Below are 24,146 nucleotides of genomic sequence, written 5' to 3'. Positions count from 1 at the left end.
GAGAAAGACTTCAGGAGAAACTAACACTGCCAAAACCTTGATTTCAGACTTCTAGCCTCCAGAACTGTGAGGAAATAAATTTCTGTTGTTTAAGCCACCCAGTCCATGACCCTTTGTTATCGAAGCCCTAGCAAATTAATAAAAGAACCCAGAAATAGGCCCATACAAATACAGTCAACTGCTTTTTGACAAAAGCAAGAGGCAATTAAATGGGAAAAGAATGGCCTTTTCAATAAATGATACTGGAACAACATACACCTACATGTAAAAAAAAGAAAAAAAAAAGAAAAAAAAGAAATGAGTCTAGACACAGACCTCACACTCCTCATAAAAATTAACTTCAATAGATCACAGACCTAAATGTAAAATGTAAAACTATAAAAGTTCTAGACAATGAGAGAAAATGTTGGTGACCTTGGTTTGTGTTTGGCAATGAGTTTTAAGATATAACACCAAAGGTACAACCAATGAAATTGATAAGCTGGACTTCATTAAAAACTTTTGCTCTGCCCTGGCTGGTATGACTCAGTAGTTGAGCATCAACCTATGAATCAGGAGGTCCTGGTTCTATTCCCGGTCAGGTCAGAGCACATGCCCGCGTTGCAGACTCCATCCCCAGTGGGGGGCATGCAATATCAATGATTCTCTCTCATTGCTGATGTTTCCATCTCTCCCTCTCCCTTCCTCTCTGAAATAAAAATATATTTAAAAAACAAATAAACAAAACACAAATGAGCTATCATGTCACAAAAAGACACAGAGGAACCATAAATGCTAAGTAAAAGAAGTCAGTCTGAAAAGGCTTCATACTGGATGATTCCAACTATATGCTATTCTAGAAAAGTAAAACTATGGACCCAGTAAACAGATCACTGCTTGCCAGGGGTGTATACGAGTAAAATGATAATGAACACTAATTTGGGAGATTTAAAAACACTGTATAATCAAAATAAGATACAACACAGAATAAGAAGGCAGTAATTGAAATTAGGCATTCTAAAGTCCATATACTTTCTTTTCTTAAAGAAAACTGAAAGATATTAACTTTATTATGCATGTTGAAATTTTAAGGTAATAACCGAAAGTATAAAAATAAAATGTATAACTTTTAACCCAATTGAGGGGGAAGGGGAAAAATAGAAGAAAACTCACTGAATACCATCCAGATAGTAACCAAAGCAGGTTAGAAAAACAAGATAGGCCTTAATGAATTTGGTAAGTACTATACTGCAAATCAAATGAGTCTACTTCTTCAACTGGCATTTGTCTGTATCTTGGATACTTGAAATATATCTCACATTTCCCAATATAAAAACCCTTACTTTAGGCAGAATGGTTGTCTATTACCCTATCTACTCTTTTGGTATGGCTTTCCTCATAATTCTCTACAAATACAAACATAGTACTCCTTTAAGTCCCAGATCAAGATATACTCTTTTGGGAAGTCTTCACCAGATTAACCCCAGTTTATCTTTCACTTACACTGATTTTTTTTTTATCATATTTATGTTATTGTCCTTTTAATTGTTAAAACATTCCCTTAAAAACGATCTTTAGAAGGTCTATTCCATTTAAGCATATTTTGTTTCCTCAACCAGAACACACACTCCTTAAAAATCAGAAAAAAAAATTCTTTAAGATTTTATAAACAATCTAGTACAGTGTTATTTATTTTTCACTTAATGATGGAGAAAATCTTAAGTTATTTTTCTTTAATAAGCTTAAAAATATAAATTTTGCAACATATACACACATGTATCTCACATATACAAATAAATCAGGTTTCTAAAGACTTTGTTCTAATCTTTAGATAAGAAAGCTAAAGTGCATAGCTTTTAACATAGTTATTTCCCGTTTCTTCTCTTTTCACTTTTGCCAATTTTAAAAGGAGTCCATATGCTCACAGCTAAAAATATACAAGGTTAAGTCAAAGGAAGTCAGACACCACTTGCACAGTGAGGATTTTAATACAAACTGAAAATGTAGTTACATTTTATTAAATAGTTATATTTATTAAAATATTAGTAGAAAAAGCTAGAGATAAATCTATAAAAAGAAAAAAGGTAAAACATTGATGAGATGTTAAAGAAGACCTACATAAATAAATGGAGAAAAATACCGTATTCATAGATCAGAAGACTGAATGCTATTAGGATCTCAATTTTCCAAAAACTAAACTACAGATCCCACGCAATCCCAATAAAATCCCAGCAAGCTACATATGTGATAAAATGTCACAAAATCATGCACAAAGACATGAAAAAAATGGGTGCATGCAAAAAGTGGTGAAATCCATGGGCTAGCTAATTACACTGTGCTAATCAATTTCTCGTTTTGATAATGCACTATAGCTATGTAAAGATGACACAAGAGGGGAAGATAAATATTGGGTGCAGAGACCTCTTCGTATTCTTTTTGCAACTTCCTATGAGTTTGTTTCAAAATATGTTAAAACAAAATCTCAGAAGCTTTTTATATAACTTGAAAAACTTATTCTAAAATTTATACAGAAAAAGCAAAGGACCTAGACAATTGCAAAAAGTAGAAAACAGTTGAAGTACTCACTACCTGATTTCAAGGCTTTCTATAAAGCTACAGTAAGCAAGACAGTGAGGTAGTGGTGAAAGTACAGCCATACAGCTCAAGAGAACAAAATAGAGTCCAGAATATATCTACACATGTATTGTCCAAGGCGCCAAAGCAAATTCATTTGTGATTCATTTATAGGAAGTTCTAGAAGAGCTTTTACAGTGATAGAAATCAGAACAGTGATTGCACGGGGTGGGGGATGCCCTACTGACTGGGAAGGACACAGTGAACTTTCTGAGGTTAAGGAAATGTTGCCTCTTAGTAAGGGCATGAGTTACACAGTTATATATATGTCAAAACTCATCTAACTGAACCACACAAGATCTATGCATTTCACGGTAAATAAACTATAATTTTTTAAATATACAACAGCATACAAGCCTTGTAACATATTTGTCTACAAGAAAATATACCAAAATACTAAGAGTATTCTCTTGGGAGTTAAGTTATCATTTTAATCGTTTTCTTATCGTCTCATTATTCTTTCTTTAAAATGTACATATATCATAATCAGAATAAAACAAGAAACATTTTAAAACTTTATGCCATAAAAAAAAAATCTAGCCCATAGTCCTGTTCCTTATGTCAACCACCCTCCCAACCTGTAGGACTATTCTTCAACAGGATATATCTTTGTACATCCTCCTGGTATTCCCTCAGTAAGAGCTGGGAGGAAGGTACTGACCCTTATCAGTTTCTATTAGTTCAACAGACACTGCTAAAGAATTGCTATTCTCGCCGTAACCAGTTTGGCTCAGTGGATAGAGCGTAGGCCTGCGGACTGAAGGGTCCCAGGTTCGATTCCGGTCAAGGGCATGTACCTTGGTTGTGGGCATATTCCCAGTAGGGAGTGTGCAGGAGGCAGCTGATCGATGTTTCTAACTCTCTATCCCTCTCCCTTCCTCTCTGTAAAAAAATCAATAAAATATATTTTTAAAAAAAGAAGAAAAAAAAAGAATTGCTATTCTCCACAGGGGGTGCGGGGGGATTTTATTAGAGTTTCTTTAGAATAACCACAGCAAGAAAATAATGAAAAGAAATCTCACATATACCTCTTTATTTCCTAATAAAACATCTAAACTTCATCATAGCTCCCTCTTCTCAACTTTATTGTCTTGGTAACTGATCATTCTGCAACTATTAATTTATTTGAACAAATATTTATAAAGTGCCTATAATGTGCTCCTCAATCAGGCTTAACACTGTGAAGTCCCCTTTGAATCATTGTTCTCCACCCCATATTTCTCCACAAAGCTGTCAAATTTTTCTCCAAGACGCTTTTCATCTGGTCTCCCCCTTTTCCATTTCTTCCATTGGTTTTGTCTGGCCCATCACCACCTACCTACCTCATTGTTGGCTTACTCCATGTCGTCTTCTAGCACAATTCCGGGGATCCCTGGGGTTATTTTTTGAGAGTCTGAAAGGTCAAAACTATTTTGCTTGTAATACTAAAAAGTCATTTGCCCCCTTTTACTGTGTTGATTTAGTGCAAAAGCAATGATGGCCCAACTGCTAGTGCCTTAGCACACATCAAAGCAGCAGCCCCATGATGCACTGGCAGTCATCATATTCCTCACTGCCATGCACTCACAGGGGGGGGGGAAAGCCAGTTTCATTTAAGAATGCCCTTGTTGAGGCATACACATAAATTAATTGTATTAGATCCTGACCCTTGAATGCATGTCATTTTAATATTCTATTTGATGAAATGCTGCATACCAAAGTGCAATGGTTGTCTCCAAGAACAGCATGTGTGACTGTCAGTTGCAAACTGCACTAGCCACTTTTCCACAGAACACCATTTTAACTGACAAACTGTGATTATTCATGCTTACATATTTGACATTTCCTTGAAAATGAACTGAATGGATCTGTCATTTCAATGAAAAAAACAACAGTGTTTGTTGCAAGTGATGCATTTAGTCATTTCAAACAGAAATTTGAATCTTGGTAAATTTCTATCCACTGTCAATAATTTAAGACTTTTTTTTATACAGAAAGAACTTTCTTACCATCTCAAATTTCTAAGAAGAGTTTAAACAAACAAAATAAATGTCTTATTTGAACATACCTAAGTTTTTGGTCAAATCTAAAATTCTTCCTCAGAGTTCAAAAACTAAGATAGGTAATACATCACAGGAACGCAAACCTATAATCTCAGGTCAAGGCAGCTGGAATTCTGAAGTGTGGCATCTTCCAGAACAACAACAACAAAAAGGACAGTGAGAAACAAAGCTACAGCAGAAAACATGGTTTTCATCTCTTGAATCTAAGGCCTCTGGTATTAGGGAACAAAGCTCTCTTCCTAAAAGCCAAATTTAGTCACATAAAAAAAGGAGTATGTAATATAAGTACATATATTTAAAATGACAGTATCTTCATATACATAATAATAGTTATGAGCATTGCTTAATTTGCAGAAGATACTTACATTAAACCGCCTGTCGCAGTTTAGGCTGAATAATAATCCACAATGCTTAATTCATTCTGCACCCACAACTGCCAGTGGTCTACATCAAGTCCAATGCCACCTCCACTACAAAACTAGCTGTGAGTTCTCTCAACCAGAAACAAGGATCTCTTTCCTCTAAACTCATGTAGCACAAGTTTTTTCCTCATGTCAGTTCATTTACTCATTCCACAAATATTTACTAAGAGTCTAATATGTATCAGGCATTCTTTCAACGATACAGTAAAACAAAAAACCCCAGCTTCCTGCATTCACATTCTAGTGCAGAGAGAAAGCAATGAAGAAATAAATATGGGGTGATGCATCCCATAATGAAAATTAGGAAGAGTAAGGAGCAAATTCTCTATGAAGCTAACAAAACTTAAAGGTCAGGCCCCCTCACGTGCATGGGCCTCTATGAGTTTTGAAAGTTACTGAGACATTGCCCTAGCCGGTTTGGGTCAGTGGATAGAGTGTTGGTCTGTGGACTGAAGGGTTCTGGGTTCGATTCTAGTCAGGGGCACATGCCCAGGTTGTGGGCTCAATCCCCAGTTGGGGGCGTGCAGGAGGCAGCTGATCAATGATTCTCTCATCATTGATGTTCCTCTCTCTCTCTCCCTCTCCCTTCCTCTCTGAAATCAATACAAATATAGTAAAAAAAAAAAAGTTACTGGGACATATACTGTAGGTGGGGAGAAGCAATCAAATTGTTATCGGGAAACATTTTATGAGCATTTCTGATTGATTAAATGTCTAAAGAAATCTCAGAAGAAAAGGACTGCAGCATTTTGTTGGGATTTCTTTTCTCACTCTAAATAAATATTCTGTCATATCTAATTTTTTTAATGTTTTTGTTTTCTTAATGAGAGCTCCCCAAACTATAAAAACTTCAGGCTCTTGTAAAATCTGGATTCATCCCTGGTAAAAACTGAAAGTGAGGGCAATGTGCTGTCTTCTATAGGGTGGTAAGGAAGAGACACATTTAAAAGGTGGCATCTGAGCTGGGACCTGAGGGAAAAGAAACAAACCATATAAATATCGGGGGAGGAAAGAATTCAAGCACAGACAGCAAGTGCAAAAATCCCAAGGCAGAAGCATGAGGAGCAGAGTAAGTGAGGAGGACAGGAACAAGAGAAATATCTATACATAATAATAAAAGCATAATATGCTAATTAGACCAGACAGCGGGATGTCCTTCCAGGCGACCTTCCGGATGAAGCTGCGGATGCAAGGGCTGAACCCCTTGCATGAATTTTGTGCATCAGGCCTCCAGTCTAACAATAAATAATACCAGATACTGACAGCAATTAACAATTACTAAGTACTATGTGTCAGGCACCGCCCTAACCACTTTCCTATGCATTTCCATTTTACAATTAAGGAAACTGAGGCACAGAGAGAAGGATTAAGTAATTGGCTAGAGGATGGTGAAACTATGCAGTCTAACTCCAGAACCCAGCACTAACCTTGCTATGCTAGAGGTCGGTTATGTAGATAAAATCTCTCAAATAGTAAGAGATTTAAAATGCCAGAAAAGATAAAATCAACAACGTTTTGATATTAAACTATGATAACTAAGAGTAGGTACACATTTTATGTTCCTATAAATTCTTAGTACCAAGTCTTGTCATTTTTGCTACTCCACCCACAGTCCCTAATACATTTCCGTTCATATTATAATTATTCAATGTAGTATGGTTATTCAATGTACTCTCAAGAGAGAACTACCAACTATTCATTCTCAATACAAAATAATGCATTAGATTTTCTTTCATAAGTAAATATATATAAATATACACACAGATCAAATCTTGGGAGTTAAGTAATTCCTTCAGGGAATCAGATCCATATCAAAATCACGTAACCTGGAGGTTAGTTGTATGTGTTTTTTAAATGCTGTAGAGAAATTATCCCATAGTCTGTCCCATCATCACTTTTCATCTCCAATAACTACTGATGTTGAAAAATTCTACCTTAATTTACCTTAAATATTCAAGCAATCTTTCCAAAGTTTAGGGACATTTCCTCTGATACCCTTTAGACTTTGTTCTCTATGGAAGTAAAAATAAGCATAACCCCAAATAACCGTGTTTTCTTTTTCTTTTTCTAAATGCTTAAGGTCTTCATGTCCCTCATCAGAGGTGAGGTTTCAGAACTAAGTTTTCCTGAAAGGTTCTTCTAAAACACTAATCTAAGAATTAGTGTGAGATGATATTATCATAACACCTGGAAAGATGCAGTTACAAATAAGCCAATATATAATTCACTAAATACTTGAACATACAAATTAATTTCCTGGGTTCACTGCCCAATCTTCAATTTTTCTCCTGTCAGTTTTCATAGTGACTCCAAGTATGTTTACACAGACTACCATGTGAATACTACTTTGGAGCTTAGCAACACTGCAGCCTCTGCTTCAGAGGAAATGGCCTCCAAACATACATAGATAAAATAAACATCAACATTTCTAAAGCATGTTCTACCAGGCACTAGTTCCGAGGACACGCGATAAACATTGCAGAGAAAAGGAACCCTTAGTCAAGTAAGTTTGAAGTTTGCTGGGTTCCTGACCACAGGACTTCTGTCTTTAATACTAAACGCACAGTCCTGCTTTCCCTGGAGCATCCCAGCCACACTACGGAAAACGCCTATGAAGTCCAGTCCGGAAGTAAAAGATGATTCCAAGGCTTCAAACTTATGAATTGTCAACCTAGGGGCTCTGACAAAAAGGGGTGTGAGGAGAGGCACACGCTTGGAGGAAGATGTGGTCTGGGAGGAGGTTAGAGGGGCAATGGGCTGGAGCTCAGGAGAAAGCCCAGGGCTGAGACCGAGGAGGCGTTCACAGGGACTGGGCGGGGGTCATGAAACTAGGTAAGATACTTCCCGAGAAACACATGAAGACTGGTCCTTCAAAACATCCTTTGCCTTGCCCTTCCTCCAGCTTTAGGATCTTCTGCTTCTCTCTAGCACTAATGCAGAAGAACATCAGGACATAAAGAGTCTTAGGGCAGGAATAATACAAATTAAACTGGAAAATTTCGTGAGAAAAGATAGCATAATGCATGTGAAAATCATATCAATGTTAATAATGTGATCTGGTAAAAAAACAACAACAACAAAAAACACACCAACAAACAAAAAAACTACCTAATTTCTCCAAGAAAACCCTTTCAAATGACAAACGTACAGGTCATTCATTTTTTTTTTCCTTTTGGGGATCACTGACCTCTTTGAGAATGTACTGAATGCTATTAAGTCATCTCTCCAGAAAAACATACATACATACAACATTAATGCTATTAATTTCAGAGGCCTTCATGGGCCTCCTGAGGACCAATCAGAACTCTCTCTAGCTGTCAACCCTAAGTCCCTAGGTAATCCTTGCTACAGATATTTCAACTGACAGATAAAGCCCACAGTTACAGGACATAGTTAAAGGCAAGTATAACTTCTTTATAAAAACAACAACAACTATAATCCCATGTAGTTGAAGACAGCAAAGAAATACATATTTGCATTTTTTGGACCTAGAAAAAATAAAACCTCATTTGCTGACTAAAATTCAAGTCATTTATTTAACACCATAAGCAGAAGGGCATATATGATGGTAATACCTTCACAACAAAACAGCCCTGAGAAGCTAAATGATTTTATAAGGCCACATAGCTAATAAGTTCCAGATCTTCCACTTCCTAGTTCAATGCTTTTTAACTAAACCAGGCCACCTGAACTATAATAAGCATTTTACTACACTGGAGTAGGATAGTTTTCAAAATAAAAATCCCTTAAAATACCAACTTTCTAAGAATGACTATAAATAATGAGGTCTCTAACTTATTTCCTTAATCCATTTTTGGCACCCAAATGCTGACAAATTAAGGAGTAAATTATATATATTGGCTTTTAAAAACAAACCCTCTGATGCCTTTCTCTCTAATCAATGCAATTTATATAAATAAGAAAAATCTAAAACAGCAAAATACAAAAAAAAATGTTATCTTTATAGCATAAACATGATTAGAGGCAAAAATACAAATAATTTAAACTGTGGATTTTTTAGCAAGCAGTGGGTCTAATGCCAGCAACTACAGGGAGTTTTTCTGCTCTGGGTCCCTGGTGTTGGAAGAGTCTGACAGGCAGGAATCGGGCATCTATCGTGTGATGTCCACTTGGCAGATTACAACGGTGAGGCCTAGCAGGCTGCACAGCAGGAGCTGGGTATCCCAACTGCTACTTAAAGATCCCATGGAACTCAGAGCCTGGCTACAAGAGAAATGCTGAGCTAAATGTGTGCCTCCGTTTCTCCCCGGGAAATTCAGTCATACATCACCTGCCCATGCCCCATCTTTACAGAAGCAGTGCTGCCTCTTGGTTAAAAACGCAGTCTCTGAAGCTGACTGTTTTGAATTCTGGCTTTGCCATCTACCAGCTTTAGCAAGTTACTGTAACCTCCCTGTGCTTCAGTTTCCTCAACTGCAAAACAGAGTTAATAACAACAATGTCTATTTCATAGGGTTGTTGTGAGGATTAAATTAACATTCCATCTAAGATGGAAACATCTTAGAGCACTGCCTGGCAAATAATAAGCACTCTGTAAATATTAGTTTTTATTATCATTATTTTAAAAAGATGACAAGATTAATCAATTTATACCTGTATTGCACTTGGATGTTCTTAGGAAATTACAGGCCTTAATTTGTTTACTTTTTAGTCATGTGGCTTAACTAACAGCTGTTTTATCTAAATATAGTAAATGCATGGCCAATTATTCTTGTAAAGAACTGAAAAAGAACTCACTGTACACACTGCTACCTAAGACTTATACATTAGCAAAGTTTTAGTAACTTTTCATCTGAATATAAGTTGGCTCCTTTACCAGCTGTAAGCTACTTGGATCCCTTCAACTTTTACAATCACCACCAATTCCCAAACGCACTAATAATGGTTATTTTTACATGAACTATTGCAATGGCTTCCTAACTGCCCCCCCCCCCCTCCGCAGCCGACCCCTCCAACCCCACTCCCTACACTGCAGTAGGTAGATCTTTCAAAAATCCAAACTTAATTTCACTCTCCACTGTCCTAAGGAGGAGTCTGACCTCCTTACAAGCTCTAAGAGGCCATCCTCCCTCTCTGGACGCTCAGGCCACACAGGCATCCTTTCAAATCCTTACCTCCGGACTCAGAGCCTTCACAAGAATGTGCTCTATTTGGCATAATTCCCTCTCCCCATTGCCTCCGACTCCCTAAAGGCGATCAGTCCTCCTGTGACATGCTCTCCTAACCCTAATCTTAATCCTTTCTCCTTTAACCCTAATCTTAATCCTTTCTCCTCTGCAGCACAAAATAAAACTGCAATAAAGTAAATGGTTGTTTCATGCTGTTCTTGTCTCCTGCCCCCCCCCCAAAAAAAATTATAAACTCCAAGTGGGAACATGTCTGTCTTTGTTACAACCCAAGCGCTCTGATGCCCTGTGCCCTATACACATAGCAGGTGTGCAGCATACACCTGTGTACGGGGGAAAGTGATTAAGTGACGGTGGAAAGCAAATCATCCACAAACCAAGGCTAACGCAGAATACTGGCTGTACCGTATTAAATATCTAAGTCATATGCATGGCACTGGAGTAAAAGTAAAAACCTACTGCTTAAACGTGGGCAAAATCAAGTGAAGACTTCAACTTGCCAAAGTCAAGTTAGGCTGTGTGCATCCTCAGGGTTACGTGAAACAGGAGTTGTTCCACTCTGGTTACCCGTAAGAAGATCCACAACTAAATCAAGACTGCTACCACATTTGGCACTGTCCTCCTCCCCTCTTGGCAGTCTCCCCGAGGCCAAGAGTTGAGCTGGCCAGGGAAGAGTGATTTGTCTCCCCCATTTAGAGGCGGTCCCTCTGCAACAGCAATGCTGTACTACTCACGGGCTTTGAATGCTAACCTCATCACACCAGTACCTTTCCGAAGTATTTAATTCAGGTGTTGTGTTTTTTTGTTTTTTTTTCCAGTGACCTATGGGTCACTGGAAAAAAACAACACAATTTTAATACGGCATCCAAGTCCAGTTGGACTTGGAGAAAAGTTTCTCTTTCCTAAAAATAAAAATAAAATAAAATCATGCTAACTAGATCGCTTTTACAAAAGAAAGGCGTTACTTAGAAAAAAAAAAAAGAAGAACTGGTATGCTGATGCTCAAAGGCTAAACACTGAGGGGCTGTCGGTGGAAGCTGCCCAGCGTGATAGCCACTGAGGGGCCTGGTGGGTGGACAGCGGGCCGGCCAGGTCCGTCGGAAGCGCGCAGCTTTGACAGGCGCCAAAGCCCTGCGGTCTGGCTCCCCGCACCGACCCCGCCGCGCAACAGACGCCGGCCCCTCCGCGCGGCGAGGCGCAGAGCCCCCCGCTGCCCGCGCCCCGCGCCCCGCAGCCCTCCGGGAGCGCGCGTGCAGGGCAGGGCAGGGCGCAGGTACGCACTGGGAGGTCTCGGGGTTAAACATTCGGCCCTTTGTTCGCTCCCGGGCAGCGGAGCCCCGGGCACCCGCTCCGCCTCCTCCCCCGCAGCCCCGGGCGCCAGCGCCTCCCGCCGCCCGGGCTCCGCCGCGCCCCCTCCCTCCCCCGCCTCCCCGCGGCGGGTCGGGACCCCGGTCCCCGGCGGCGCGCCTTTACCTTGTAGACGTCGCCGTAGGTGCCGCTACCGATGCGCTGAATCAGCTCGAAGTCCTCCTGCGGGTTCCGGCGGGACAGATCGAAGCCGGGGTTCATGGCGGGCCCGGGTGCCCCCCGCCTCCCTCCCGGGCCGGGGAGGGGGGGCGCTCAGGGGGCCACACGGAGAGTGGGAGCCGCGGCGGGACCCCGGCTCCCCCGGAGGTCACAATCGCCCGGCTCCACGCTGCGGCCGCCGCCGCCAACGACGGCGACGACCGGGCTAACCGTCCCCGCCCCTCGCAGCCGCGCCGCGCCGAACCCCGGTCACACCCACGGGGAGAGGAGAACGCTCGCAGCCCCTCGCTCCGGGTGAAGCTCCAACATGGCTTCCGCCTTGGCCGCTCCTCCCCCTCCCCTTACTCCGGCTCCTCCACCCTCCTCCCCTTTTCCCGGCTCCCGCCCGACTGCGCAGCCGCGATCCCGGAGGGAGCGCTCCCTGCCCCGCGCGCTCCAGGCCCGTGCGCGCTCCGGCGCCGCGCGCCTGCCCGGCGGTGCGGGCGGCCGAGCTTCGCCCTTTCAGTGGCCCGGCTGGCCCGGGTGCGGGAGTGTGCCGGGCTGCAGGGGTCCGATGCCAGGAAAGGGTTGCCTGCCCCGGGGACCGCGGGCAGGACCGGCGGAGAGTAGCTCCTACCCATGTCTGTTTGATTCCCTTGTTGACGATGTTTGAGGTTGCTGGGTCAGGTCCCAATGCTAAACCGGTGGAATAGCTTTAGTTTGCAAGACAGACAATGTCCCAAACTTTAGAAGCAGGTACACAGAGGACACAGCCGAGTACCGCAGACTTACTGGAACTGTGGGGAAGGGTTTCCCTGAGCAAAGCCCCTGAAAAAAAAGCGAGCAGTGCTTGCCCCGATACCCGACCCCTCCGGCCCTTGGTGTTGGCCTGCCAGGATGCAAAAGAGGACAGGCCAACAGGGCAAGCCGGGAGGCGTGTGGAGTGGGCAGGGCATGGGAACCTCGAGGAGCAAGAACACACAGAGCGGCCGCCAGCAGCCGGCGTAGAGGGCGTGGGAGGCAGGCAGAGCGCAGCACTGAAGCAGTGATTGACCTCCTCACCAGAGGCGACTGGATTATCAGACTCTGGGCGGGTACTGTGCAAGCTGTCAAGCAACCTCACAAAGAAGAGGCGGCGGAGGGTGGAGCGTGGACAAGTCCCATTCCTGCACCTGCAGTGTAAACACGTGACGATCTGGAAGCTCTTCACCTGCCCAAGGCCCCACCCTGCTCAAGACCCAGATTTCCAGCATTACATCCAGTCTATGTGGACACCAGTGCTGCCCAAGAAATCATGTAGGTACGGAGGGTTAATTTTCTGTTCTCGATAAATTGCCCAGTAGGCATTTCCAAAAGGTTTAATCAAGTCGGTGATGGCCACCTAGGCAATGCCACTTTGGAGTGTTACTTCAGAAATGCTTTCCTAATACCTTTAAGCACCACACCTTCTGACCACTAATATTCCCTAATGCCTACTGGCTCCTGAGAAAGGAGATCTCATCAAACCTGTTAGGGATAGAATGAATATAATCAAACAATAGCCAAGCATTCTACTTAAGGTTAACGTCATACATTTTTTATCTTTTCAATCCTTTTTCCTATAGTAAGACTGCATATTTGCCAAATTCCCAAAGAAGTTTACTCTGAGTATCTATGGAGGAAAAGATGTTGGAACATGACCATCTATTCAATGATACAAGTAGCCTTTCAATTGTCTAATTTTTACATAGATTAAAGTATCAGCATTATGAGCATGTTACTTGAATTGCTCCCCAATGAATACTTATAATTGGATTTCTTCTAGATGGATCTACCTTAAAGCTCCTGACTAGATGTTATTCCGTGGCCAAGGATCCTGCTTTTGCCTGTTTAAGGCACTTGCTGGGGGCAGAGAGTGCAGGCCTTCCTTCTGCCTGTCCATATTTGGAGAATTGTTTGGCCTCTTTAAACAGGATAATCAGCCCAGGATTCAGGTAAGCAGATCTAACAAACTATCCCAAACAGGAACTAGTTGTGCTCTCTTTCTCTGCCTTTTGAAAGCTGGAATGCCAAATTCTCAGGATTCTCAGGACTGAATGCGGCACAAGACCCGTTCTAATGGTTTCACTGTTTTGTTTGCGAGGATTATCATCTGTGCAGATAACTTTGCATTTGCATCACTAATAGACTTCTTTCAAAGGGAAAGACATTTCAGTAGGGCTGGGACAGCCTTTAAAGTTTTGTTTGTTCCTTTTTGGCAGGGCCAACCTAGTCCTCTTGAAAAGAGATGGATTTCCATGTAAGGGCCTGATTTGCCATATGGGTTTCAACATAAATAAAAGGGTTTGTGCAATTAACTGCTCACAGAGAGTAAAATATTACGTTCTTTGTATTGTGTGCATACAACCATATCCGATGTCTTTTTTATTCTAGTCTAACACTCACTTTACTAGAAGTAACACTAATGATCACACTTTCTTTAAGTCAGAGAAATAGCTTCCCTCTTCTATGATTGGAAGCATCCTTAGAAATCATCTAATCCTTTCAAATAAAAACTACTTCACAGCATCTCTCCTGGGTTTACCGCTGTTTGGATGCAGCAGGTCCATGGACTCATTCCACATCATTTTGTTATGACGTTGATGAGATGCTGTAGGTACTTAACTCTTCTTTATTTCAATTAGCCTGTGGGAAAACTGGTTTCATTATATGTCATTTCACCACAGTTCCAAGAACCTAGGAACATATTAAGTACCTAAGGACTTACTGTATCTGCAGTAAAAGGGAGCCCACTGCTTCCAAAGTAATTTGCCTCATTATAAGATAGTGCTAGTGAATTATCATCATAATAATAATAGAAAAATAATGATATCTAACATACCAAGTGCTTACAAAGTGCCAGGACTTGAGTCAATTACTTTCCATGTATTATTTAATTCTCATAACAACTTGATGATGCAAGTCCTATGATCTGCATTTTGTTTTCAGACACAGGCAGATTAAGCTGCTCAAGGTAAAACAGAAAACTGAAATCTGAACAGAAGCCGAATGACATGAAGGCCAGACATTTAGCCACTAGTCTATACGCTGCTTCATAGTATACCTTTTAGAAATTCTCTTATGCTAAGTGGTATAGAATTCAGAGAAGAAAAGCCACAGTCCTTGCCCTCAAGGAGTTTGCAGTCTCACAAAACTGTGCACAGCACAGAGGAGGGACATTAATGTCAACAGGAAGACCTAGGAATGCTGCTAAAGCTAAAGGTTGAAGAACGCATTGCAGTTGTCCAGACAAATGAGGAGGAGGCACTATCCTCCAGGCTGGCCACTTAGCTGCAGCCCCTTAAAGCGCCCACTCCTATCAGCATCGCTCAGTAGGGAGCACATAAAGGCTAAAATGGGCAGTAGTAGTTTGTTGCCTACATTTCCAAACCACTCTTCAGTTAACTTACCTCTCAGATATGTGGCTTAAGGATTCCTTTTCTCCACGCCAACTCCCGGTTTCATAGCCACCACTCACATACAACAAAACCACCGCTCACTTGCAGTACACCAACAGCTCTGGGAAAGGAATCCTGAGCAAGCCCTAGCTCAAAAGGGACGCACAACAGCCAGGGCATCCAGCAGGGGCGGAGAATCAGACACGGACATGTATGTGAAACAATACAGCAGAAGCTTCCAGGAGATTATACAGCCTAGCCAGCACAGCTCTGAGCCGGGCTACCTGTGTTTAAATCTTGTCTCTGTAGCTTTACTGAATGACCTTGGGAAATTATCTCAAACTGAGGCTGTTACAAAGAGTCAAAAAGAAAATACACACAAAAGGCAGTAGTGCCTGGCACCACAGTAAACCCACAAAGTATTAATTACTATTATTTTGAATATTTTAGAAAGTTTTAAGGGCAGGTAGGGATGGGGATGGAGATATGGTTTAGAAAGCAAATGTAACAATCTATATATATAAAAGCCAAGCAACTGGAACAATGGAACAACTGGAACGACCAGTTGCTATGATGTACATTGCGGTGGCCAACTGGCCCCCCCAACCTCCCGCGTCCCCTCCCCTTGGCCAGCCCCGTCCCTGACCACCCCCCACCCTGATCGGAGGCAGGACCTGTCGGCCCAGCCCTGATCGGCTCCCATCAGGGCCAGCCGGCCAGATCCCACCCATGCACAAATTTGTGCACTGGGCCTCTAGTCTACATATATATATATATATATATATATATATATATATATATATATAAAAGTTTAAGTGACCAAACGACCAAATGGTCGACCGGTCACTATGACGTGCACTGACCACCAGGGAGCAGATGCTCAGTACAGGAGCTGCCCCTGGTGGTCAATGCACTCCCACAGCCAACCTCGTGGGGCATCCCCCCAGCCAACAGCCCCGATCGGCTCTTCTCTCCCACCCCCCGACTGACTGGCCCTGATCACCCCAATAGGGACTGAGCGAGACAGCCCCAATCAGCCCAGATCCCCGGCCAGGCCGAGGGACCCCACCCATGCATGAATTCGTGCACCAGGTATATATATGTACATGTGTGTAGATATAGATATAGATGTAGATATAGATATAGATATAGATATAGATATAGATAAAGATAGATATAGATATAGATAGATATAGATATATCTCCCTGAATTAAGGCCAGAGAAGCGGAGGAAGGAAAGAAGGGAAAAGAAGCGAGGAGGTAATTGGAAGATGGGATTAACAGGTTTGAAGAAGCAGGCAGAGACATGGGTGCCACGTAGGCTTCTGGCATACGTAATTGGAGGATCCCAAAAAGGTGATAACAATTGCCATAATAAAAGGAACTGGAATTCTTTGGGGGATGGTTTTAGCACTGGATCGAAGTAGATGATTCTCTTTTGTACCTGTTATGTTTGATGTATTCAACTGGAAACATAAAATTAATGATAAATATGTAGGGTTGACAGTTGGAAAAGATTTCAGGGCTAAGTTTTAAATTTAATGAGTCATAGTTCAGAAATATTTATTGAGCATATATTATGTGCCAAACTATATTAGGTTCTGGTAATACAATAGGGCATGGTCCCTGAACTGAAGTTAAGGGTTCAGACAAGTCCTCAGATAATTCCTTTACAGTGAGATAAATCCTGGATGCCGGGAAGCAGAGTCAGGAGATAGTAGGTGCTGCTTGGGCTAACAATTTGACTCCTTTTTAAACCAATACATATTTTAAAATTTTCTTTAAGCCAATATTTTTAAAAGCATGCACCCAACATTTATTTACAGGTGATCTGCATAGGGAGTGGGTGGAGATGGGAGTCCTCCAATGTCAGCTCTCAGTTTCCTCTTTGTTTTTCTGAGCAATTCAGCTCTGCTCCCAGATTTGCATACTTCCTAGTACAGTGTTTCTCAACGGAGGTTTTATTAGCATTTTGGGACTGTCCCCATGCATTCTAACCTTCCTCCACCCTGTGTCAAGACTACTCCCATCCATACTGGCATCAACAACAAAAATGGCCTCACATATTTCCAAATGCCTAGGGTTGGGCTGGGATTGGGGTGGGAGTGTGACTGCATTGAGAATGTTTGCCCGTCATGTCCTTTGGGAGAACTATCACCTACGTATAACTGCTTACCATAGTATTCCTTTCTATCTCATGCAGTGTATATTCAAGAGAAGTTCTGATATGGAAAATATTGTTCCTTTTATTACATTTTTAATATTCAGCACCGTGCTATTTAACTGCCCTCTGTAGATTCTACTTGCCTTTTATCAGGTAGTCCCCAGGATGACATAGGAGGGCACTGAATCTGGTCTTTGCAGGTCATAGAAATCTTCACAGAGGAAGGGACCTCTAAGCTGAGAATTAAAAGACCGAGAATTAGCCAGGCAAGAAGGTATACTCCGAACCATGGGTATACATGTTACATTCAAAGAAATGAAAGGTGTTGTGTTTGGGGCGAACAATAGATGAGGCTAGTGGTAAGCAGGAACCAGTCCATGAAGGGGCATGTAGTCATGTTAAATAATCTCTTATTGAGAACAAAAGGGAGCTCTTGATGGGTTTTCAGCACAGGAGTAGCATGACCTTCTTTGTGCCTTAGGAGTGTCCAATTAGCTGCAGCATGCAGAATGAATTGGAGGCTGGTGGAAAGACTGAAGATGAGATGGGAGAATAGTTAGCAGGCCCTTGCAGTAGTCCAGGTGAGAGAAAAGGGTGGCCTGAATTAACATAGGGAGTTAGCATCAACATTCAGTAATGGTATTATTTGAATTTGTGGGTTGAGATGAATTCTCATAGTGAGGATGTATGGAATAGGCAGAAACCGGTTTCCTGAAGAACTCCGCCATTTAGAATGTGAGCAAAGGGAGAGCATCCAGAAAAAGAGGCCAGGAAGGTGGCATCCAGTGTGGTATGTGGAAAGGAAATGGTGTGGCAGCCATAGGAGTGCACCACGCAGGACTCCCTTCAAGGAAGCACCTGCTCTGAAGAGTGTAATTAGCTGAAAACCTCCAGCCACCATGCCGTTGGGATTCATCACAGCATTCCTGCGGAGGTCTGTCTCAGATGCTTCCAGCCAGGGACTGGGCTCTGTCAGCCATTCTTACTCAACGCAGTTTCCTCTAATGAACAGTCTCTGCTCTGGGCTCCCCATTGACCTGACTGAGCCTTTCTCGGAGCTGCCCTTCAGACTGAGGCTTTCCATTCCTTCTCCCTTCTTTCTCTCCCATCACAGGCATGAAGACATGCATTGCAATGTGAGACTCTTCCCTCCCTTTCCTCTTTATCCTTCTCAGATGTGTCCACATATAAGAATCTTGCATTTCTAATTCAATTTTACTGTCTGCTGAACTAGTACCATTGGATCAATGAAGCAAGGAGGGAGTGTTATCAACAGTGTTAAATGTCAATGAGAGGCTAAGAAGGAGGGAGACAGTAGAGTGCCATTAGATTTGTCACTGTGGAGGTCAGTGCTGACTAACTAGTGAAATTCATATTCTTTCTTCTGCTATTGTGCCTCCTCTTAGTTCTCCCAGATCCCCTTCAATCTTTCTCATTCATCGTGATTTTCATATAGCTCACCTGGACCCCTCATATGGGTGCATTTAATGTATTAATATCTTTCTAAACTCTGGCACTCATGTTATATTTAAGTTCAGTATCCCAACTGCAGTCTGTTTAGTGTTGACTATGGGAGGATTATAACGGCAAATCTGAATGCAGTCTTTTTTCTGCTATGTAGTGCAAGCCTCTTAATTAGTCTCTCTGGCCTGATTCTCTTCCTCTTCTGATATTACCTGGCCAATAAACACGCTTCTAATATGCCAACCGTGGAAATATGGAAGTCCTGAGGGGAAGCTAAATTTGGAATCAATGTGAGTTCACTTTTAGGCCTGTTGAGAAGATGAACGGGCATTAAGGAGGAGCCATTGTAAAGATGGTGACAAATTTAGAAAGAAGGGATTAGACTACCATGTAAAATTTGTGTCAAATAAATAAAGATTGTGGAATCATGACACCTCTGAGAATCTGAGCCTATAGAGCAACGGTGAGCAAACGTCTTTATAACAAGGGCCACTTAACAGGAGCAGAAAATGTTTATTGACCTCATTTTATAAACATTCAAAATGAAAATAATGTCACTGACTTTCATAACAAGAACATTTCCACATTTATATTTCATTTTATATTTGGAATAATTCCTTGAAGTATTATCATCCACAATTTACACATGGGGACACTGGAGCTTAGATACCGATCAAGGTTGATAATTAGTTCCAGTCAATTTCACATCTCCTGAGCCTTGCTCACTGAACTTCAGATTGTACTAGATATTGGGGATGCAAAAGTGAATAAAATGTGCACCCACTCCTCAGCCACCACACCATTCCTTTCTTTGCTTTTCTCCAGAGGGTTGATATGCTCTCTTAGCTTAGGCTGGGCTGGTTCATCACCCACACAGACAGCCAGTGTACAGGAGGAACCGACTTCAGGGTACCCTGGCAGTTCCGTGCCAATGATGTAGTCGTCATCTTATAAAGATAAGGAAGATGTGGGAACTATTACACACTACTGTGTGGGGAATAAATTGGTACTACAATATTGGAAGGCAATTTAGCAATACCTATTAAAGCTAAAGATATCCTTACCTTATCTAACAATTCCATTTTTCCATATATGTATACCCAAGAAACTCCCTCAAATGCATAAGGAGACATGTAAACACATGGTCACTGAAGTATAGTCTATAACTGGAAAACAGTTGGAAACAACCTAAATGTTTGTCAACCTGAGAATGGATAAGTAAATTGTTACATGATTACACAGTGGAATACTATATTATCCTATATAATAAAAGGCTAATATGCAAATAGACCAAAATGCAGAACAACCAAACAACCTAACAACCGCTTGCTATGATGTGTACTGACCACCAGGGGCCATATGCAGAATATGGCGGGCGTTGGCCACGGTGGGATGGTGGAGCAGGTGGGGGCGCCAGTCACTGTCATCGGGGAAAGCCTCTGGTGATTACTTAAAATTCTTTACTTCCACGGACCACAATCCCGCCCAGCACTTGCACCTGCAGCTGGTGCAGAAGCTGCCGCTCGCACCCGCTGCTGGCACTGGCCTCAATCGCTCAGCGTCAGCAGCGCATGGGAGTGGCAGCGGCAGGAGCGGGGCTTCCAGCAGACAAGGGACCAGGGGCCGCAGCAGGAGGGTCCTGGCTGGGGTGCAGAGGATGGATAGAGACCCGCCTCTGTGCCCACCGCAGCCTCACGGCCCACAGTTCCTTTCAAGGTGCACAAATTCATGCACTGGGCCCCTCGTAGTTAAAATAAATGAACTATCCCGGGTAGCTTAGTTGGTTAGAGTATTGTCCCAATACATCAAGGTCGCAGTTTCCATCCCAGGTCAGAGCACATACAAGAATCAACCAATGAATGCGTAAATAAGTGGAACAACAATCAATCTCTCTCTCTCTCTCTCTCTCTCTCTCTCTCTCTCTCTCTCTCTCTTTTCCTCCCTCCCTCCATCAATCCCTCCCTTCCTCTCTTTCTAAAATAAATACATTTAAAAAGAACTAGAGCAGGAACTAGAATATTTACAGATAAGTCTCGAAAAGTAAAATATCAGGTGAAAAAAAAGTGGCAGAAGAAACACAAAATATACTGCCATTTATATTAAGTTTAAAGGCATGAAGCAATACTACCTATTTTCATGTATGATAAACATTTTAAAATTTTCATGATAATAATAAACTTCAAGTTCAGGATAATTGTTACCTCTGCTGAGGAAGAAAAATAATGACAGTACATGGAGAAGCCTTTAGCCAAATCTGTATTATTATGTGTGTTTTTAAGTGGCTCTGAAGCAAATATGGCAAAAAGTAAGTATTTGACAAAGCCGTGTGTGGAAGGCAAATTTGTTATACTGTTTTCTATACTCTGTATGCTTGTATATATGGGCCTTGGACCCTGGAGTACTAGATTTTTCTTTGTTTTTTTCCCCCCTGCTGCTTTTTCTGTGTTGAAATTCCACTCATTCTTTGATATCTAGCTCAAGTTTCACTACATAATTGAGAATTTTCTTGACAATCTTGTTAGCCCATACTATGTTCTTTCTTTTCCAAATCACGTTAAGTCTATAAAGTTCTCTTACTATGTTTGGATGACCATTCTTTTTATGTTGTTATTTAACTATATATTTTGCCTTGCATTGATATTTGACTATACACACATCTTGTCTTTTCAATTATATTGTAAGAGCCGTAAGATCAGGGACATCTTAAACTTTTAAAATTCTTCCCTAGTGCTCAGTGGAGCCTAACTAGATATTTATTAAAGAAAAGTGATACGTTAACTAGTAATTATAACCCTCCCTACAAAACTTTTACAGAGAAAGTAAAAAATACTACTAGTATTTGAGCTACATTTGCTTTTATTTTCCCAAAGAGAGAATACTAATGAGCTGTGAAATGACCAAAAATTAGGCAGCAGAAGGGAAAAGAAGATATAACTGGCTTGTGTATTACACATTCTGGAAAATCAGCTCTTGAATGATTAAGTGTGGAAGAACTCTTATGGGGAAAAGCAGATTTTAAAATTTCATTTTATGACTACGGAATTGTTGTATAGATCATTTCCAGTTTTGAGGCAATCCGGGCCAAACTTGCAAAATATTTTGGATTAACATATTTTTTTTTTTTTACGACATACAATGTAACCACATACAAATACACCTTGTTATCATTCTGCCTTCAGTATTTATTGGATTGGACATGGGAATGGTGGTCCAAGGAAACTAAAAAACAAAGGTTGTTCCTTTGGAATAAGAAAGCGTTTTGAAGGAAAAAGAAAATCACTTTGAGTTCAATGTACCCTTAGCCTATCATGTAAAAAGTGCTGTGTTCTTGAATTAACCACCTTACCTGAAACCTCAGAGAAATAGCTTAGTCTACACTAGTCCGGGATGACAGCTAAGGAGCACAGGAAATGGTTAGAAGTCTGGACTGTATTGTCTCTCCTCAGGATGGAAAGCTGGGTATCACGGAATGAGATAGATTTAGGGATCAGTATGGTGTCTTTTATTTTTTTTTTTTATTTTTTTAAATATATTTTATTGATTTTTCACAGAGAGGAAGGGAGAGGAATAGAGAGTTAGAAACATCAATCAGGATGTGCCCGCAACCAAGGTATATGCCCTTGACTGGAATCGAACCTGGGACCCTTTAGTGTGCAGGTCGACACTCCATCCACTGAGCCAAACCAGTTAGGGCAGTATGGTGTCTTTTAGCCTAAGCAGCAGCTGCTATGGTTTAAGTCAAAACTACCACCATTTTGTCCCTGGAGAGTTTCCTAATGGGCCTTTGTAATGTTTTATTAAACTAGGCCACTCTCCCGTGGTCCTTTGGCCTAAGTGCCACAGCACTCAGAATAGTTTCCTAAATTAAACCGTACCTGCACCTGTGTTTATGCCTGCGTTTTTCACCTGGAAGTGTCCCTTAGGGAGGTTGCAGCTCTGTAATGATGACCTCTCTCTATCTCTGTGCTCTTTGTGTCCTGACCGAGAAAGCTGGACAAAAGTTTCTTGCAGTTTGGTAAGATACCATATATTCCCTCGTGTTTCCCTCTTTTGTAGGCATTATTATTGAAGCAAAGCCCTAAAGCAGAGTATTCCTGTGGTAATGATAAGCCTTGTCATTGGTCTCTGCAATTTTGAATTTCCCTAAATAAAGAGAAGCAGGAGAATATACACATATATATAATGAATATATTGGGTTCTCAAAGTTCACTAAAGGATAAGTGTTTGTAAGTTGGAATGAATTTCCCATGGAAACAGTGTGATTAATTATGGCTAGATTTTAAGTCAAGGCCACAGAACCCAAATAATATTAGTAGGTATAGCAGGATAAGTTGATTAAGAAAGTATGTCTTGTTTTCTTGTCTGTGGGCTTATCATGGAAAATGAGAAGTACTTTTCTCTTCTCCTCTCTAGTGGGATGGTTACGATGTGATTTCCTAAAACCTCAAGGAGGCACAAGACTCAATTATCTGGAAGGGGGAGGGGTGTAAGAAAAGGGGGATGCTTGACTTCAGGAGAATTTGGATCTTTTGAGCTTAGAAGGAGGAGAGAACCAGAGAAGAGTCAGTTTCCATAAATGGTGAGGACTTATGTCTACTACAAAATAACAGATCAAGAAGCTGTAGACCTCTCTATGGAGGCTGGCTAGGATGTATGGTCTCAAAGTAGTAGAAGTATTAATTTATACTAAACTGAAACAAGTCAAGGGTACATGTGGTAAACTCTATGGCTACTATTAAGAGAATAGTAAAAGTATGTGTAAACAATATCATGCATAAATACTCAGAGAAAACATAATAATAAAATAATAAAAAATCCTCTCAATTAAGTCAAAGAAAGGCAAGACAGAGAATAAAAGGAACAAGTAGTATGAAACAACATAGTAATATGTTAGCTATGAATACAAATACATCATTAATTAATCATAATATAAATGGCAGGACTAATAATCTAATTAACATGAGACAGATTAGCAGGAGAAAATAACCAACTTAATTGCATATGTACACATGGGGGTTCCATAAGAATATGTTACTCGAGGACACATTGGGCAGTTGAAACTTATATACTATTCTGAACTAAGTGGAGGGAGGCAGGGGTCTAAGATTTCAAAGGGAAAGTAGACAATTCATAGGTAGATGAGAAAATACAAACATATGTTGGGTCACCCAGAAACAATGAGAGCCAGGGGAGTTCAACAGCAGACTTGCTTGGATCCTCCCTGTCTGCCATACTTCATTCATATATGCCAAGGTGAATAGCTAAAGTGAATAGCTCCCTTCCTTTAAGCAGGTTTTTCTATCTGAATTCTTTCAGGCAGGTAAGGGCAGGGTCAAAGGTTCTATCTTGAGTCTGTTGTTTCTTAAAAATAA

The 24,146-nt window shown here is 41.3% G+C and overlaps 1 protein-coding gene across 2 annotated transcripts in view; it reads right to left on the bottom strand.

Annotated features, from left to right (window-relative positions):
- MAP4K3 (mitogen-activated protein kinase kinase kinase kinase 3) overlaps positions 1–11,922 on the bottom strand; it is a 114,180-nt gene extending 102,258 nt beyond the window's left edge. For both annotated transcript variants that reach the window (XM_081100762.1, XM_081100763.1), the window contains exon 1: positions 11,698–11,922. In XM_081100762.1, the coding sequence (XP_080956888.1) occupies positions 11,698–11,793 (96 nt within the window). In that variant the 5' untranslated portion in view covers positions 11,794–11,922. The remainder of the gene's footprint in view (positions 1–11,697) is intronic.
- Between the last annotated feature and the right edge of the window lie 12,224 nt (positions 11,923–24,146).

Source organism: Myotis nattereri, assembly GCF_964212035.1.
Source record: "Myotis nattereri genome assembly, chromosome: 10".
In the NCBI taxonomy this organism is placed as follows: domain Eukaryota; kingdom Metazoa; phylum Chordata; class Mammalia; order Chiroptera; family Vespertilionidae; genus Myotis; species Myotis nattereri.
Note: the sequence above shows the minus strand (reverse complement) of the source record. Positions and strands in the feature narration are given on the sequence as shown.